Source organism: Alligator mississippiensis, chromosome 10, assembly GCF_030867095.1.
Source record: "Alligator mississippiensis isolate rAllMis1 chromosome 10, rAllMis1, whole genome shotgun sequence".
Lineage (NCBI taxonomy): Eukaryota > Metazoa > Chordata > Crocodylia > Alligatoridae > Alligator > Alligator mississippiensis.
This window is the reverse complement of record NC_081833.1, coordinates 18,705,959-18,723,002: the sequence shown is the minus strand read 5'-3', so window position 1 is coordinate 18,723,002 and position 17,044 is coordinate 18,705,959. Positions and strand designations below refer to the sequence as shown.

The window sequence follows — 17,044 nt, the reverse complement described above, 5'->3', positions numbered from 1 at the left end:
CAATGTATTCAACAGTCATTTAGAAAAAAATATCAACAATCATCATGCCCTGCATTTACAGCAATTCATTTGAAAGATTTTCTTTTTTAAAGGGAAAAACTCATACATCTGCTCCAGAAGCAGGTTGGAGGTTGAGTTACAAGCCTACAGATGAAAAAAGAAAAAAAAAAAACCCACTAGCATTTGCAAGTCTATAAATGTTTCATTATACCACAAGCCCTGAAGTTAGTACTGATGCACAGGCTGTGACAGATAAAAAGTTGAAATATTGGAATGTGAATCAAAAATGGCTGGTACACAGCAAGTTCCTGAGACCTACATTAAATTACTAGGAAATTATACCAACCTCTCAGCATGAAAAGATAAGCTTGTTTTAGAGCCTATGAGTATCATTATATTCTAAATATCTGCATATCAATGAAAATTTTCAACCCAAGGGAGTGAATGTAAAATCCTCCTTTTCAATGCTAATTAGCAATCTTCATTTGAGGTTTATACTAAGTGGATGGGTATGTGTGTAATAACCACATATGGGAATCTTTCACTATGCTCTTAAAACAATATTCCCATCAATACTAACACTGTTTTAACTCCACCAGTGCCAGATTCATAATCAGGCTGCTGCCCACTATTTCATACACAACGTCATCAGGCCTTATTCACAGCTCACAACACAGTAGAAAAAAAATACAATTGGTCACTGATGCCTTGCTTGCATTAGGGCTCTCAACAATGCTACTACAGGCAGGGTAGAAATAGTGGTTTCAATAGTGGAACATTTGTTTAACAAAGGTCTATCATAGACAGGGCTTGGGTGAGAAAGTCTTGTGCAACTGTATCTAGGACTATGGGCAGGCATTACATTTCTAGTGGGAGAAATGCTGCTCCCCTGCTAGAAACTGGGAGCGTACAGGCATTCATACAGATTCTCCTGCAGAACAAATGCTGGGTATGGGAGAAGGATCTTCTTTCAATAAGAATGATCTTGCCTGCTTGTGCAAGAGCGAATGCCTATATGCGTAACCACCACCCAATAACTCCTGGTCCTGGGGAGGAAATGAAGCAGCCACTGCTGTTCACACTTTTTCCAGACCAGGGTGACCCCAGTATGGGGAAGGCAAAGGAAGCTGGCTGCCAGCTAGAAAGCCTATATTATATGATCCCTCTTTTGCAAAGATTTCTAGCATTGCAGACTGCCCAAAAAATGAATGCCTGTCCACACCCTACGTCAATACCTAACGATTTCTTTTTTTAAAGCAAATTCTACAGTTCCAGTAAAAACCTCCTGGGAAAATTTTAAAATGCTGACACTTTTCTTTATATTAAAACAAATCAAGATTGCCAAGTAACAGATGAAGGTAGATCAGTTGGTTTCATTTTTTTTTTTTTTTTTTTTTTTTGCACCAGACTAAACACAACCATAGGAGAGAGGATCAAAAGAGCACTAAGTGGTTAAGTGTTAATTATGGAGTACGAGGCATATAAATACAACCATTTCCCCTCACCTGCTCTGTTCAATGGTGTTTTACACTATGGTGTGGATGACTGCAGAGTACTCAACAAAATGACACCTGGAGCAGATAAGTGGTCACCTAACAGTAAAAGTCTTACAAAATCAATTCACTGCACTTACTTGTCTCCTAGTTGCTGCTGCAAATCAGCAGAAAAGGCAAAAACTGAGAGTATAAGATTATTAGGTTGCATTTAGGTTTCAACTAATAGTAATTCTGAGGTGAGAAGGACAAATAATTCACACACAACAGGTATTTTCTGCTCGAATTACCTTACAAAAATCATAATGGGCTAGTTGGACAGATCAGGTTTGCCCTGAAGCAGAGGTTTCTTCTAGGGCTGTGTGAGCTTTGGTCCTGGATTCGATTCAGCGGATATTCGGCCCAATTTGATGGCTGAATCTCCGAATCTGAATCTAAATTGGGAGACCCTTTAATCTCTCCGAATCAAATTGGAACCCTCCAAATTGATTTGGAGAGATTTGGAAAGATTCAGTGATTTGGACATAAACACAGCTGTAAATGTTTTTGCTACATACCTCAAGGTAGCAGGTGGCTCATGAATGCTGAGATGCTGGGGCGGATGGAGTGTTCCACAGGAGCGCGGGGGGGCTCCCCAGCACACTTGGCAGCAAACCTGGAAGTGGACCAGAAGCACTTCCAGGTCCGCTGGGGAGTGTGCTGGGGAGCCCCCGTGCTTCCCTGGCTTGGCAACTGGTGCCTCCTCGGTCACGTGGGGGCATCTGGGGTCCCCCTGCGGATGATTGCCGAGCTGGGGGTGGAGGGGAGCCCCCGCGCATTCTCCAGCTGACCCAGAAGTGGGCCAGAAGTACTTCCGGTCCAGTTCCGGGCTTGCCACTGAACACAAGCCCCCCCACCTTGCTCCTGTGGGACGCTCCATCTGTCCCACCATTGCAGTGTTCATGAGCTGCACCTGGTGCCTTAAGGTATGTAGAAAACATTTAAAGTAAATGTAAACATTAAATGCAAAAACATTTAAAGCCGTGCCTGTGGCCAAATTGCTGATTCTCCAAATCAGCATCGAACCTTCAGATTCGGACTTCGCTGAATTGAATCGGGGACAGTGATCCCAATCAACGAATCAAGTCACTGTCTCTGATTCGGACTGAATCTGAATCGAATACAACCCATTTTGCAAACCCCTAGTTTCTTCCTGAACAGGATACACAATAAGACTGTGCATCAATGGCAAATCACAGTGACAGTAAGTTGGTGTTTCCAGAGTTGGGCCTCTCCAAAGATACTACGTTAGCTATGCATAGAGTGACCATATGGGATAATAGGAAATCCAGGACACTCCCCTCCCTTCCCAAAATCAGCAGTGCTGCTGCAGGCAGAAGCAGTTAGGGGTGGGGTGGCATTGTGTGCTGGGCAGGCGGGCAACAGTGATGTGTGTCTGGCATGCCGTGCTGCTCCACTTCCCTGCTGGATTACACCCTGCAACCCCTGTGTTTCTAGGACATTCATTTTAGCTCCCATCACCTAGCTGGGACTGGCCTCTGAGATCTGGGACTGTCTCAGCTAAACTGGGGCATATGGTCACTCTAGTTATGTATAAAGGAGGTTTTAGACACATCTGGGTTTTGAAGGTTGGAGTCTGATGTTTAAAACAGGCATGGCTTAACTGATGTTATGTTTCTATATTAAAAACTGAGATATAGTTTTGATGTCTACAACCACCATTATTGTAACTAAATCCAAAGAAGGGACTAATGGTGTCAGAACAGCAGGACAGAAAAATAACTGCAGCCAATGTGTTGTATAATCTACACCCATGGAACACACTCATTCATCTAAATTTTATTTTAAGAACTGTTTAAAATGTCTACCTATGATGGCTGTGATGGAAACTCTTCCAAATGTGATGAAGCAAGAGCAAATGAAGGACACTGTAGAAGGATCAAAAGGAGAGTGAGCACTCTGTGGTGAAGGCCAAGCCACAATTCTGTAAATACACCCATACTTACATTTCATGCATATGACTACTCCTACTGAGCTTGGTGGACTTAAATATTCTTAGTTTCCTGGGAACATCTTTGGGGGCTGGACTCGATGATCTAGGGGGCAGGACTTGATGATCTTCTGAGGTCCCTTCCAGCCCTAATGTCTATGTCTATGAAATCTATGAAATCCCAGTCAGAGACTTAAAGAGCCTTGCTGATTCAGAACCATACTGAGCAGTATAAAGAGTAGAGAGGTATCATCAAGTCTGCACCTAAGGAAGGCAGGACAAGTAGGTGTCCATATAAATCCCCTAATAGTCTTAGTTGGCTGGAAACATCTTAAAAATGGATAATCTGGGGGCTCAATGAGTTGCAAGAGTTGATATTTCTGTTTTCTCCAACACTCCATAAATAACATAAAAAGGAGAGAGAGAATCGTTACCATAGTGGTTAGAAGCATACAGAGTACCCAAAATGAAATTTTAACTCAGGTGTTAACTTTTGTTTCAAAGGCAAAAACTGTGAAAACACATCACACCTATGGCCTCTTAGAAAACAAACTCAAAAAGGAAATTGGCAACAATTTCAGTGGTTTTTACTTGCAAATAGGACCATTTTCAAATGAGAGTGAAGAAAGTTCAAACATTATCCAGACAATGCAACATTTTACATTTCCTATGATTTATGAAGAATGCTGGGTTGAATATGTTTCTAACTGATGCCTTTGGCAGGCAAAAAGGAGGTTTTTAAATTTGCAATAGTGGGACCTTCATAACATCAAAAGATTGTGGTTTGGGGGGGGATTATTAAGCCTCCTATTAGCAGAGGAATTTTGAATATTCTTTGAAGGATATTATATACCTTTGAAAGACAGAAATTAGCCCAGAAGAGGAGGGCTCTCTTAATAGCAGTATTTGAATTGCCCTAGTGATGGGTCTGACAGCAACTCCCTTTATTTCTTCTTTTTTTTTTTGTTTTGTTTTGTTGGGGGTTTTTTTGAGAGAGAGAGATTGCTCAGGACATTGGAGACTCCTCTAGAATGAATCCCTGATATTCACTCAGGGCTTGTTATTTTGTACTGAATGCATAAATGGAGTCACTTGTACTTATAATTTTTCTTAGTTTTAGAACAGCCCTTTCAATCTATTTCAGTGTGGTTTAACTATTCTCTAGAAAACAAATAAGGTTATTAAAATGTGTGTAAACAAAAAGCACTAAACTTTTTAGATAACAAAAACTGATAACTGTATTTTTATATTATTTTTATGTACTGTATGGAAAACAATGAAAAGATTCTCTAATTTTCAGAAAAGCGATTTTTAAGGATCTTTCCAAGTTCAATTTGACCAACGTAAATAAATGCTGCAAAGTAATTTGTAAGTATTTAGGATGGATTGCTTCCAGTTTTCCGAGTTATCTGAATCTCATTCCTCATACAATATAGCAATCATTTTGTAACATTTCAATGACTCCTGTGACAACCATCTATGTCACCTCAAAAATATTGTCCTTCCTACTGCACACAGAAGCAGCAGAAGAGCAGTGGCTAGGCTGAGGAAGAAGTGGGGGTTTGTTAAATATTCCAATACGTTAATAATAAACCATAATTATTAGATCTGCTTTCTTAAATTAAAAAAGCTGTTTGCAGGCAATAAGGACCTCAGTTTTTACCTTCATAGCTAAAAACTGGGGGAAACATATTCAGGAGACTGAAGAGCAACTATTTACTAGTAATATTTTTACAAATTAGATGTTCCATTGGATTTCAGCTGCATTCTTAAAAGCATTTTAATGATAATATTGTTTCTGAAAGACCAACATTTCCCATGTCTTAATCTTACCAGAATAGTTCTACTCCACATAGCAAGCTCCTACCATTCTATATCATTAATATGCAGGCAAAATGCTTGTGTACCTATTAGTTATCTGGAACAAAGATTCTTTTAGTTTTACTTTGTACAAAAAAATTAGAACTTCTTTAACATTACTTATTTAATATTAGGAAATCATTATCCCATGCCAACCTTCATTTCTCTTATGTACATATAAAAAATATTTTATTATCCAAGTCATGAATGTTCACTAGTATGGCAGGAAGGGAAAAATGAGAGGGGAAGGCAGTACAAAAAAAGTGAGAATGGTATGAAAGAGCAAGTATTCACTGTACAGAGGCTATGGGGATAAGCACAATGCAGTAAACCTTCAAGTGATAGACCGTTGACTGGCAGAATTTGCTTTATGTTACAAAATTGTGAAGCTCACAGTCAGGGAGTTAGTACATTACTGAGACAGATAAGAAAATAGTACCCCTTTGTAGCTGCCTAAATGAGTTATTAAGCTTTTATCAATGAAGCTGCTATTCATCTTGATTGCCAGATTCCACACCCTCCACCCCCTGAAACTCTTTTTTCAGACTAAAGTGATGGAGGAAAAGGTTCCTGAAGCAGCTATATCTGTTAAAAGATTGAAGGTGCAGAAAGGGTAAAATACACTGCAATGTCTTTATAACATCCTCCTGGATACAGAAAAGGAGGCACATGCTCTAATTCAGGGGTATCAAGCTCATCCCAAACCCCAGGCTAGATCCAGATGGTGGGCCTCCTTGTAGGCCAGATCTGGACACAGCAGGGGCAGCAGTGGCAACCACAGGGATTAAATACAACCATCACTCACTCCCCACCAGCAACACGTGTCACCAACGGGGTTCTGTTCCCCAGATTTTGGTAGCAGGTCCTGCCCCCAAATTTCCAGCTGCATGACACAGCTCTACAGGTTGTAAATTAGTCACCCCAATCTAATTGTTATAAAGCCTCTGAAATGTGCTGGAAGTTCAGATACAAGCAGAAAAGGTGTTTAAAAACAAAGATCCTTTAGAAACAAGAGTTACATAAAAGCTTTTCTAGTATGGGACTTGCATATGCTAAATTATTCTAAAGTAAAGAAAACTCCTTCTTCATAGTCTATATCTTGGAGGCAGATGACTGCATTTATCATGACAGTCATATTTTCCTACTTCATAAAGGTGGGCAATTTAAAGGCTGCAACTTTACAGATTTTTTGTGCATGAAATATCTTTAGCTTACACACAAACACATACACCCCAGGGAGCTTTTCTCCATTAATATGCATCCAGAAACATGTAAGGTTACTTAAATCACATCATTGCCATTCTTGAAACACAGCCCAGCCATAACAAATGACACAATACAATTCTGGGATCAAAAAGCATTCTTGTATAATTCATTCAAAAGAAAAAAGCAAAATGCATAAAGTTGATTTTGCACTGGAACAGGTTCACCACTGGAGGCAGAAACTCTTGCAGTGTTCAAAAGGGACTTCTCTGACAAAATGAGTCAAAAATGTGATCTTACATTGTTTCTAGTTACACCAGACATTAAATGTATTTTAATAACTAGCAACTATACAATTAAATTTCTCCCTTTACCAGTCTCAGAGCATGGAGTGGATCAATAGTCTACTTATCAGGTCAGAGTCTTATGTTTAATGTCAAATTCAGATTTTTGCTCATTACAATCCTTTAAAAATAGAAGTTTGGGGTAAGTTAAGTGGGGAATAGGGGTGCACCAATGGAGAATTTTTGGACTGATAAGGATGGCCGATTTTTAAGAAGCCATATTGGCTGATACCAATCCGATTGCCGATATGCAGCACAACAGCTTGGAGAGTGGTATCCGGCTGGTAAACCTGTTGTGGGTGAAGGGGTGGGGGAGGGAAGGAGTATGAGGGTGCACATGGAGGCCCCCACAGTGAGAGAGGGAGTGGGGCTGGGGCCAGGGCAAAGTCTGAGACAGAGTTGCGAGCAGCTTGTCTGGGGGGCATGGGGAGGGCAGCTCCTGCTGGTGCATGCAACCTAGGAGGGCACGGGGGGGGTGGGGGGGCTGGCGGCATGCGCCCCTGGATCTGTGCAGGGCAAGGGCAGGCTGCTGCTGAGGGCTGGAGCCGGGGTGGTACTGGGCTCTTCTCAGTGTGGGGCTGTGCCATGCTGGGCTGAGCTTAGGGAGGGGAGCAGCAGCGCTGGAAGGGGGGTTTCAGGGGGTGGGGGGGGGACTGCAGTCACCCTAAAGTTCGCCATAGGCCCCCCAGCCCTGTTACCAGCACCGCCACCTCCCACCCTGAGCGCAGTCCAGCTCGGCCCAGCCGGAAAGAGCCTGGCACAGCTCCAGCCCGCAGTGGCAGCCCACCCTCGCCCCACACATAGATCGTGGAGCATGTGCCCCCCATGGTCTCCTGGGGTGCATGCAATGGTGAGAGCTGCCACCCCTCCCTCTCCCAACAAGCTGCTCGCAGCTCCGTCCTGTGCACCACCCTGGCTATGCAGCATCTGCCCCTGCCCCACTCCCTCCCTCCCTCACTGCGGGGGGCCTTGATCTTCCCTCCCCCTCCCCCCACACAACACCCCTTCCCTCCCCTTCCCCCACAACAGACTTACCAACTGGATGCTGCCAGGCTGCGTGCCTGGCCACCTGCGTGCTGCACTTAGGCTGTGTGCATGTACGCGGGCATTTATCGGTGACATTAGTGGCCACATCAGCCAAAAAAAAGCTGACTGCCAATACTGTCAATTTTCCTTATATTGGTGTCTGTGCCAATCTGATATGGCACCGATGTATCAGTGCACCTCTAGTGGGAAAAATAATAATAACAGGAACATGCCAGATCACACTCACTGCTCATTCACTGTGGTACCTTGTCTCCAAGACTATCTAATGCCAGATGCCTTGAGAGTAAAATATAAGAACACAATGGAAGCAAATATGCTATGGTCTGCCTCCAAAAAAAATCTCATCCTAATTACTAATAGGATTAGCATAAACTGGAAAGCATGAGGTTTTTTAAACCTTCCAAAGCTCTTTGTTGGTATTATCTGTTATAACTCCCAATATTCTTGTCACTCATGTAAATACCCAATTCTTCTCTGAAACTTATTAAAATACTAGCATCAGTGACAAATTGATGCACAATAAATCTCACTGATCACCTTTGACTCATCAGTATCCTGAGAATCCCAATCTTGAAGAACTGTGCATCACTAAAACTTCTGCAGAATCACAGGACCAACAAATTATGAAGTGGGATTACTCCCACAGCATGAAGCAAGTAGCCTTTCACAGTAAGTTTAACATGCAAATTTTGCCAATTATTAAAGCAAGCCGTGACAGGTAAAAGCAGGAAGAGAATGCCTGGGAACAAAGATTTGTATTAAGGTTAGGGGCAGCACGGGCAATATTGGTGGCAAAAACAATCAAGCAAAGACGAAACAAAAAGGATGACTGCATCTAATTGCACAGAAAGCACAAATGACAATGATGAGGACTTTAACAATACATTTTAGCACTATGGTAGCAATGAGCACTCCATGCATTTTTTGCAGAATATCAAAGTATTTAATTGGTAGACAAACACATAGCTGAATGTCAATATATTAAAAAGACAGATGCTACATAGCAAACAACACATAACCTTTAATTGATTTTCTAGGAACCAGATTTCTCTTTGCAGAACTGATTTCATTTAGATTCTTTTAATTTCTAGTCTCTTTCTAAATTAACATCAGTGTTTGGGACACCACTTAGCTGAATATCTAAAAACTAAAACTGTTGAAAGCCTGTATTTTATGCCATCTCTCTGAAGAGCTGCACATATGGTATATAGGCTTAATCACTCTGAATAAAGTCAAACTATTATAAGATCTTGTTTCTAATATAAATCTCACCCCCTTGCTGCTAAGTTAACCATAGTGATATCATAGGTAATATAAGTGTCCTATTTCATGCTGAAGGTATACCGACATCCCAGCTTGCTCCTTTTGAAAAAAAAACCCCACAATGAAAAGCAGATGTTTAAACTGCAAGTCGTTCACTGTTAAATTCAGATTTTTCTCTCTTTTGGGTTATAAAACCAATGATGGAAAGGGGAGGGAAAAGGAAAGACACAGCTAATACAACAAAGGAGAAAAGGAATATGCTGCTAGATGAATAGATAAAAAAGAACCAAGAGAGAACCTGATGCCTGTTTTGTGCATATATAACAGCTGGTACTCAGCCAGCAAAAAATAGCTGCCACTTAGTTGTATTTCTTTTCTCTTGAAAGAAAGATACCAGTTAGCTACTAGCTACCATTAGGAGAAAGGGTCACAAGGTGTCAGCTACTCTAGAGCCTTCTAATGTTACATATCCCTGAAACCTTTGTTTGTCTTAAGCGTGATATTCTAAACCTATGCCGCTAAGATTTATTGAGAATAAAGCTTTTATATGTCCTCCACAATAGCAAGTACTTTAGAATATTCTGCCCCTTTTTTCCAGATGTGTTGGGCAGTTGCATTACAATATCGACATCACAGCTTCATCTTTTGAAAATTAATTGCTGGCCTTTACATTTGAGCTATCCAGGTGTGCATGCTTAAGAATGGAAATCCAGAAATTTTCAGTTGACGGCTTCTACCTTAGCTGTGAAGCTACTTCTTCCTACTAGCAGACAGATCATTTGTTGCTCTACAAGGTACAGGGCAAGACATGCTGGTAAAATGTGTTTAGCTATGGGTCACTGTTAAGACAATTATTACACTTGCTTGTGGGAATGCAGGGCAAACGGATATTTTTCTGTAGCGAACCTGTTGTAAACTCTTATAATACTGTCATTTAACTTATGTGATGTGACTTGATACCAGGTTGTGGCAAGCACATTAAAATACTAATAAGCTATAAAATAGGGCAAGTACCTGACATTAGATCAAACTGTTTCACACATGAACAACAAGCATGAAGAGTTGTTACAATAGCAAGTTTCCAAAGGGCAGGAAGAAAAAAACCCTGTAGCTGTTATTTTTAGAAACAGTGTAATGGAAAAACAGGCACTAGACTTCTGCAACAACTAGACTGCATTTACTGTGTCAGTAGTACTTTACTTCAAAAATACATATTTTAATAAAAGTACCATGCACAGTTATGCAAACTTATATAGTATGGGTAATATTAAACAAGGCTAGGTAACTTCTGAGTACTGTTCACTCTGTTAGGATTTCTTCCATCTGCAACAGTAGTCTTAGACAAATATTTCAACATCCTGGGGCTCATTGATTTGTTGCATCCATAGTTTGGCTTTGCCAGCAAGTTGCAAGGCATTCTGAAGGGTGCATGTTTCGCAGTTCTACTTGTAATAGTCACATTATGTCTTCCTAGAGGTCATCCTACCTGGGCTTCTTCTGTAAGATGACATTTTCAATTGCCATCACAGCAGCTATGATGCGCTAGGCTTGAAGACCAGAGAACTACTATTTTAGCCCTGACAGATGTACAGTCTCCTTCACTTGCACCTTTTGGTTTTGCTACACAGCCTACCTTGTTCCCTTCAGACAATCAGTATGCCACTACCCATAATATCTTGCTTTGAACAAAAGCACCAATGACACACTGAAACATCTATCTAAATATTCCTCCTTACATGACATGTCAGCAGTCCGCAAGGTCCATGCAGATAGATGTAGTGTGACAAATAACTGAATAATACAGTGCATGTTATTTCAGAATAGTTTAAAATGTTTTGTGTATTTCCCATTTGTGGTGTCAAAAGGTCATGAAACAGCTAAAGCAGTACAAATGCCTAGCTGCTATACAACTCATTCAAGCATATATGAACCATCAAAACAGTCAATGAACAACTACAGATTGAAATGAGGGCTTGAATAAGATCAAAACAATTTAATACTCTGTTTAGTGACAGAGATGGAAATTCTTCTTATCAGTTTTACACAAAACTATTTGCTAATGGGGAACCAACTCACTCTGTGTGGGTTCTGGACATTTATTTATTTGTTTCAAAATAGGGTTAACAGAAAATTTTTATGGGTGTAGTTAATTTGGAAATGTTGATAAGCTTGGAAGCAGCCCACTCTCCAGAGATAAGCTTATATCACGTAAAGCTCTTCCTTGAGGAGGCTGTTGCAAATCATCAACATTCAGCTGTAGTATGCACTTTATTCCTGAATGCCGATGGCCACAGATCCAGACAGACAGCTAGCCAAGTCAGTCAACAGAGTAGTGATGCTGAAACAAAACTGCCTGCCAAATGACTGTCAACTCACCAGAACAGTACCTTTATTTCTATTATTTATGTTGCCAGAGTTTGGCAATATCACACCTATGCTACCCTATACTTTTTGCCTTTCTAAACCAATTATCTATGGTATAATTTTATAACCTAAATAGATGAGCTGTTCACCAGTCACTGTAAATAATAATGAAAAAGGTAAAAGATGAAGTTACTACACCATCATGCAAAACACCTTGTGCTGATAAGCAATATATTCATACAGTCACCACCGGCCTCATTCCAAATTGGGATTACTTGTTTTAATTTTTTTGTCAGGTTTCAGCCATAAAAAGTTCCTTGCTCAGATTCTCTCTAAGTATGCCATGACTTGGTACAAGCAGTAGCAGCCATTTTTTCCAAGACTAAACCTATCTGTTTCCTGATAAAATTAACAAGTATGTGCAATGTTACTGAAAGACCATTTAAACTACGCCTCCTTCTTACTTCTTTCCCATTTAGTCTGAATGGCTGGTGATGACTTTGAATTTGCTATTTAAAGCTCTGATCACCATGAATTTATGAGGTTAATGAAGTGCAATATTGCCCGTGTTACCACAGACCCATCACCCTCCTTGAAATGAGCAAATTAATCTTTCCCAATCAAACCCCCCATGATTAGAGCACCTCCCTGTGCTGGCAGTATTGAGAACAGGGACTGTACCATCCGGCGTTGCCTGCTGACGGGGTTTTTTACATTTGACGTAATCGTGGTCAACTGGAGTGGCTGTGTAAGGTGGGGATGTCAGACCTGGACCAGAGGATGAGGGGAGAGAAGTCCCAGGGCCCGGCACTGTTCCAGCAGAAGAGTGAGAGTCTTCATCAATCATGCAAGTCTTTTCCCTGACAAAATTGTAGGATAAGAAGAGTGACATGAAAAGACAAAGCTTTAGCATATTGAACATGCATGCAAATTGTATAGAAGCAGAAACAATCTTTTTGCGTTATTATCTCCTATATATCATCCAATCTAATGAGCAATGTCATCAAGATGGATTTTTCACTATAAGACATATCAGTAAAAAAATTTAAAAGGTCAAACTCAATCCTTCTCTAAGAGAATGTTTTTGCACAAACTAATTTTATAGCCATTAACAAATCAAAGAAAGAGGCCCACAATAACAAACTAAGCTGACTTTAAAGTAACAGGGACAAACACACCAATTTCAAGTCTGCTGCTAATTAATCAAATAGCAGATTCACCAATGGATTAAAAGATAAGTTTGTCCCCTTCTGTTATCTTTCCTTCCTGTGGTGGGACTATACATTCAAGAGCACTGAGAAGAGTAAGCAGTCTAGTCATAGGATATGTAAGAAGATGCACTCACTTCTCTGAAACTTTTGGGGTGTTCTTCTCCTCACCCCTGGCAAATGGTCCTTCAGAAGCCTCTTTCATGAAACTAACTAGTATCTCTGCATCAACTCCAGAGTCTGGCTTTCCTACAAGCTTCAGGATAGAGGCATGAAGTCGGAAGTAAACCTTGGGAAGGAGGTGACCGGAAAAAAAAAAAAAAAAACAGAAGAGAATTCAGAATTCCACAACTAGTTCCAGTGGCCCTGTTCTGTAGAAAATTCTGAGCAAAGAAAGATGTCTGCTGGGCACTGTATTTCACTAGGACTTTTCTTATCTAAAGTTACCTGTTAATGGCACAAAACTTTAGATACCCCTGGAATCCAACAGTATGGACAGACAAAAGAGGTCATCTCTTGATGTACATTGGATATAGTCTGCACAGTGGAAAGCAGGGAGATTCTACTCCAACTCTTGGCCCGTGTCTGGCCTGGGAGATGAATTTCATATCTCACCCCCTGTACTTGAATGTCAAAAAGCCCAAGTTGTAAACTGTATGTAGGTAAGGTGAATTGTATGCTTATTTAATAGTGCTACTGTTGGTCTAGTATCTATAGAATATTTCAATATATTCTGAAGGCATTATATTTCATTCTTGGTTTCATGCCCTACTATGTCAGTACACTGCTACTGATGATTATTGTTTGACCTAGCTACAGAGAACAGAATTCCAACACAAAAGTTTATAAACTAAAAATGGTATTTGTAAGTATGCGTGTGTGCCAACATTTTCAGTTACACTAAAAACATGGTAGCAACTGTTAATTTCTAGTTTATCTCAATTAACTGACATGCCATCAAGTCTTTCTGTTGTGTTTTGCTTTCCCATTTTACCTCTAATGCCTCCATGGCAAGTTCAGGTGGATTATGGTAGTGAATCTTCTTTGGGTACCTGGCTGCTTCCTCATGCAAGTAATAACCTGCCTGTTTATAATGAAACAGATAGACAACAGGAGGTTGCTTCTGTTTCTCTGCAATCTTTCCCAGCATGTAGTGTATAAGCCACTCCTCTTCATCTCCATCTCCCTCACAACGAGATGCTGAAGTAAAGCACCGTTTGGCTGTCTCCAGCATGCTGTCTCGACGCTCTTCCATCTGCAATGAGACAAAATGCCAAGAATACATGAAATAGCCTTCGCCTAGGATGAATAATGGTACCTTTCATTCTGTTGTATGTGGATGTTCACAAAGGTAGCATTGTCGGTTAAAAATCCTTTGGACTATTAGATTTAAAATGGAAAATACTGTAATACAGTAATGTTGCATACAATGTGGCCTTGAATATGCTATACACCTTGTTTTTGAAATGCAGAATAAAGGGAAAAATTATCTCTCCTTGTAGTAAGAGTGCTGTTACACGTGCAAATTGTAACATGCTAATTCTATGGAATGTAAGGTGGTATTAAAGTTCACACATGCTGGGAGCAGTCTCTTGTTAAGGATTAACAACCTCTCATATACACAGCTCTGACTTGAGCTGTAACACAAGCTGCCTAACACTAGCTGGAGATAATCCTCACCTGAACAGGCATAACTTTGAGATGCTCAGAAAGCACTTCGATCGTCTTTTTCTATCTTAGTGTGCAAATGCTTCCATCTTAAGAGAATTTAACACATGGAAAAGGTAATATCTAACAACACCCTAACTGAGTAGCAACAGCTAGGGAACCAAGTCTGTTCATCGTTCTGTGCACAGGCACTTTTGATTTCACCTGACAGAAGCTTAAGGAGCAGAAACAAAGCTTATAAAGCATACCCCAATTTCCAGTGTCTGGTTTTTGGGGGGGGCAGGTATCTGGTATAAGCAAGAAAATATAGTTGCTGGTCTGAATCTGGCTTTGACACGCACATACAAAGCAACAGCGAGCTGCATACACATTACTTTCTCTCTGAAAACAATATTTATAAAATATTAGGTAAGGACAGAATCATAAATATTGTTTATGAAAGTCCAACCTATTTTAATAGTAGGCAACTGTCAATCTTTTTGGATCGTGGTGCATGCATAAGAGGTCACCATCACTTTTGATGAATACGTTTAGGCAGGAGTACAGAGGGAGTGGAGGCTGCCCAGACCTTCCACTCCCTTATTCATTTAAAGAGAATCCCTTTGATCAAGAAAGACGACAGATTTTTCACTGCAAACGTAAGAGGATGTATTTGTGAAAGGAAGACTCAATTCAGTTTCAAACTTACCTTTTCTTCCAGTGAAAGCTTATTCTTCTCACATGTATATGCCTTTATAATATACACACTAAAAAACCCTCAAAAAACTAAAATAGTCTTAAATAAAATTCTATACTACATCATAACTCTATAAAAATGGTAATAAAAGTACTATCAATTTAGTTGCTTAATACGCACTTCATAATAATTACCAGTCGGCAGCATGTTTTTCCTGAGAGGATGAGCATGGACTGTAATAACTCAGGTTTTTTTGGTAATTAATTCTGGAACTCATGTGCATAAATTTAAGTAACCTTTAGAGATTTAATAAATACACTAGCGCATGGCATCACCGAGTAGACAGTAAGATAACAACAAGTAGGATAACAAATATTATCAATTTTTTTCTCTGTGATTATGTTAATATTTAATTGAATTTCACCTTTTTCTGAAAAATATGCAGCAGCCTAATAACAGAGAAAAATATACATGCTGTAGATATATGTATTTCATTATAAAAGTATCAATATGAGGTTTTCCTCCCATTGGTTCTGACAGTTTTGGGCTATCTTTGAATGCACAGACTGAGTAGGCTCAGAACTCAGACTAAGAATTTAATTTTGAAGAGGAACTAACAACATGTCATATGCTATCTGCATTGCTATTGGCAATTTATAAGATAATTTCAAGTTTAATGCTAATTTCCAAAATTACTGACCCACAGTGCAGTGTAATTATAAGGTAACAATAATCAGGAATCTTACAAGGTTCAAATAAGCATGTAAAAATTCATATGGCTTTACTTTAGATCCTACCTGCTGCACAACTTCAGGGGGAAGTTCTGACTTCCACTGCTTAAGCTGTCGAGATGCAAAAGAATGAAGGGCATAGGACATGGTGCCGTATTCTATCCAGAGAGAGAGATTGGAGCAGTCAATCTCCAGAGCTCTTTTGAAGCAGTTGAGGACAGGGGTAGAGTGCTTCCAAATGGGCCCATCACTCTTCAGCTCATTGGAGTTCAGCTTGTCCTGAATTCGACTTGCTCTAGCTAGAGCCATTCCAGCCCAAGAATCAAACCTATGCAAACAAGAATGCCACAGTGAGTAATTGACCCATTAAGGATCTTGAATGATGAACCTGAACTTTTACTAGTTCTCCACATATTTTCCTCTTTTCTCTCACTCCAAAACACTATTCCTGCAGCACTTTTTCTTTAATTTTTACTGATGACATTAAAATTATTTGTATTTATAGGCGCATCAATACATTGGTCCAATATAGGATCAGTACCGCTATGAAGAAAACTGGCTGTATATGACATCGGCCTGATGGGACCGATAATTTTGCCAATAAATGCCCATGGTGTGCGCAGCCACAGCGGAGCATTCAGGCAGCGAGGAGCACAGCCTGGCAGTGTGGAGAATTGCCTTCAGCTGGTAAGTCTAGTGTGGTGGAAGGGGATGGGGGAGACGTGGAGGGGGCAGATCAACGCTCCCCGTGGTGAGGGAGGGGGCAGGGGCAGGCCAGGGAGGAAGCGGAGTCCCAGCTCATGGGGGATGGGGAGAGGTGGCTCCTGCTGCTGCTTGCACCCCAGGAGGGCATGGGGTGGAGTGTGTGCCCCCTGGATCTACATGAGGTGCACTGCAGCCAGGGCTGCGCGGGGCTCTTCTTGGCGGGGGCTGGGCTCGGAGTGGGTTCTAGCAGCACTGGGATGCTGCTGCATCCACCCCAAATTTCGTTGCCACTTCGCTCCCAGCACTGCTGCCGCCAGCCACCTGGTGCAGCCACAGCTCTTCCCGGTGCGTGGGTGGAGGCAGGATGTTGAACCAGGGTTGTGCTGGGTGGCTGGCAGTGGCGGTGCTGGGAGTGGAGCGGCAGCAATATTTGGGGTGGATGCAGTATCCTCCCAGAGTCGCCGGTGCCCGCTCTGAGCCAAGCCCCTGCCA

General features: G+C 40.9%; 1 protein-coding gene across 9 annotated transcripts in view; it reads right to left on the bottom strand.

Annotated features, from left to right (window-relative positions):
• CABIN1 (calcineurin binding protein 1) overlaps positions 1 to 17,044 on the bottom strand; it is a 219,028-nt gene that overhangs the window by 134,397 nt on the left and 67,587 nt on the right. For 5 of the 9 annotated variants that reach the window (XM_019493692.2, XM_059713507.1, XM_059713506.1 and 2 more), the window contains exons 23-26: positions 15,914 to 16,175; positions 13,767 to 14,027; positions 12,910 to 13,061; positions 12,209 to 12,424 (exon numbers count right to left, since the gene is read on the bottom strand). In XM_019493692.2, coding sequence (XP_019349237.2) covers positions 12,209 to 12,424; positions 12,910 to 13,061; positions 13,767 to 14,027; positions 15,914 to 16,175 — 891 coding nt within the window. The remainder of the gene's footprint in view (positions 1 to 12,208; positions 12,425 to 12,909; positions 13,062 to 13,766; positions 14,028 to 15,913; positions 16,176 to 17,044) is intronic. The other 4 variants (XM_019493690.2, XM_019493691.2, XM_019493693.2 and 1 more) reach the window with 2 other exon arrangements.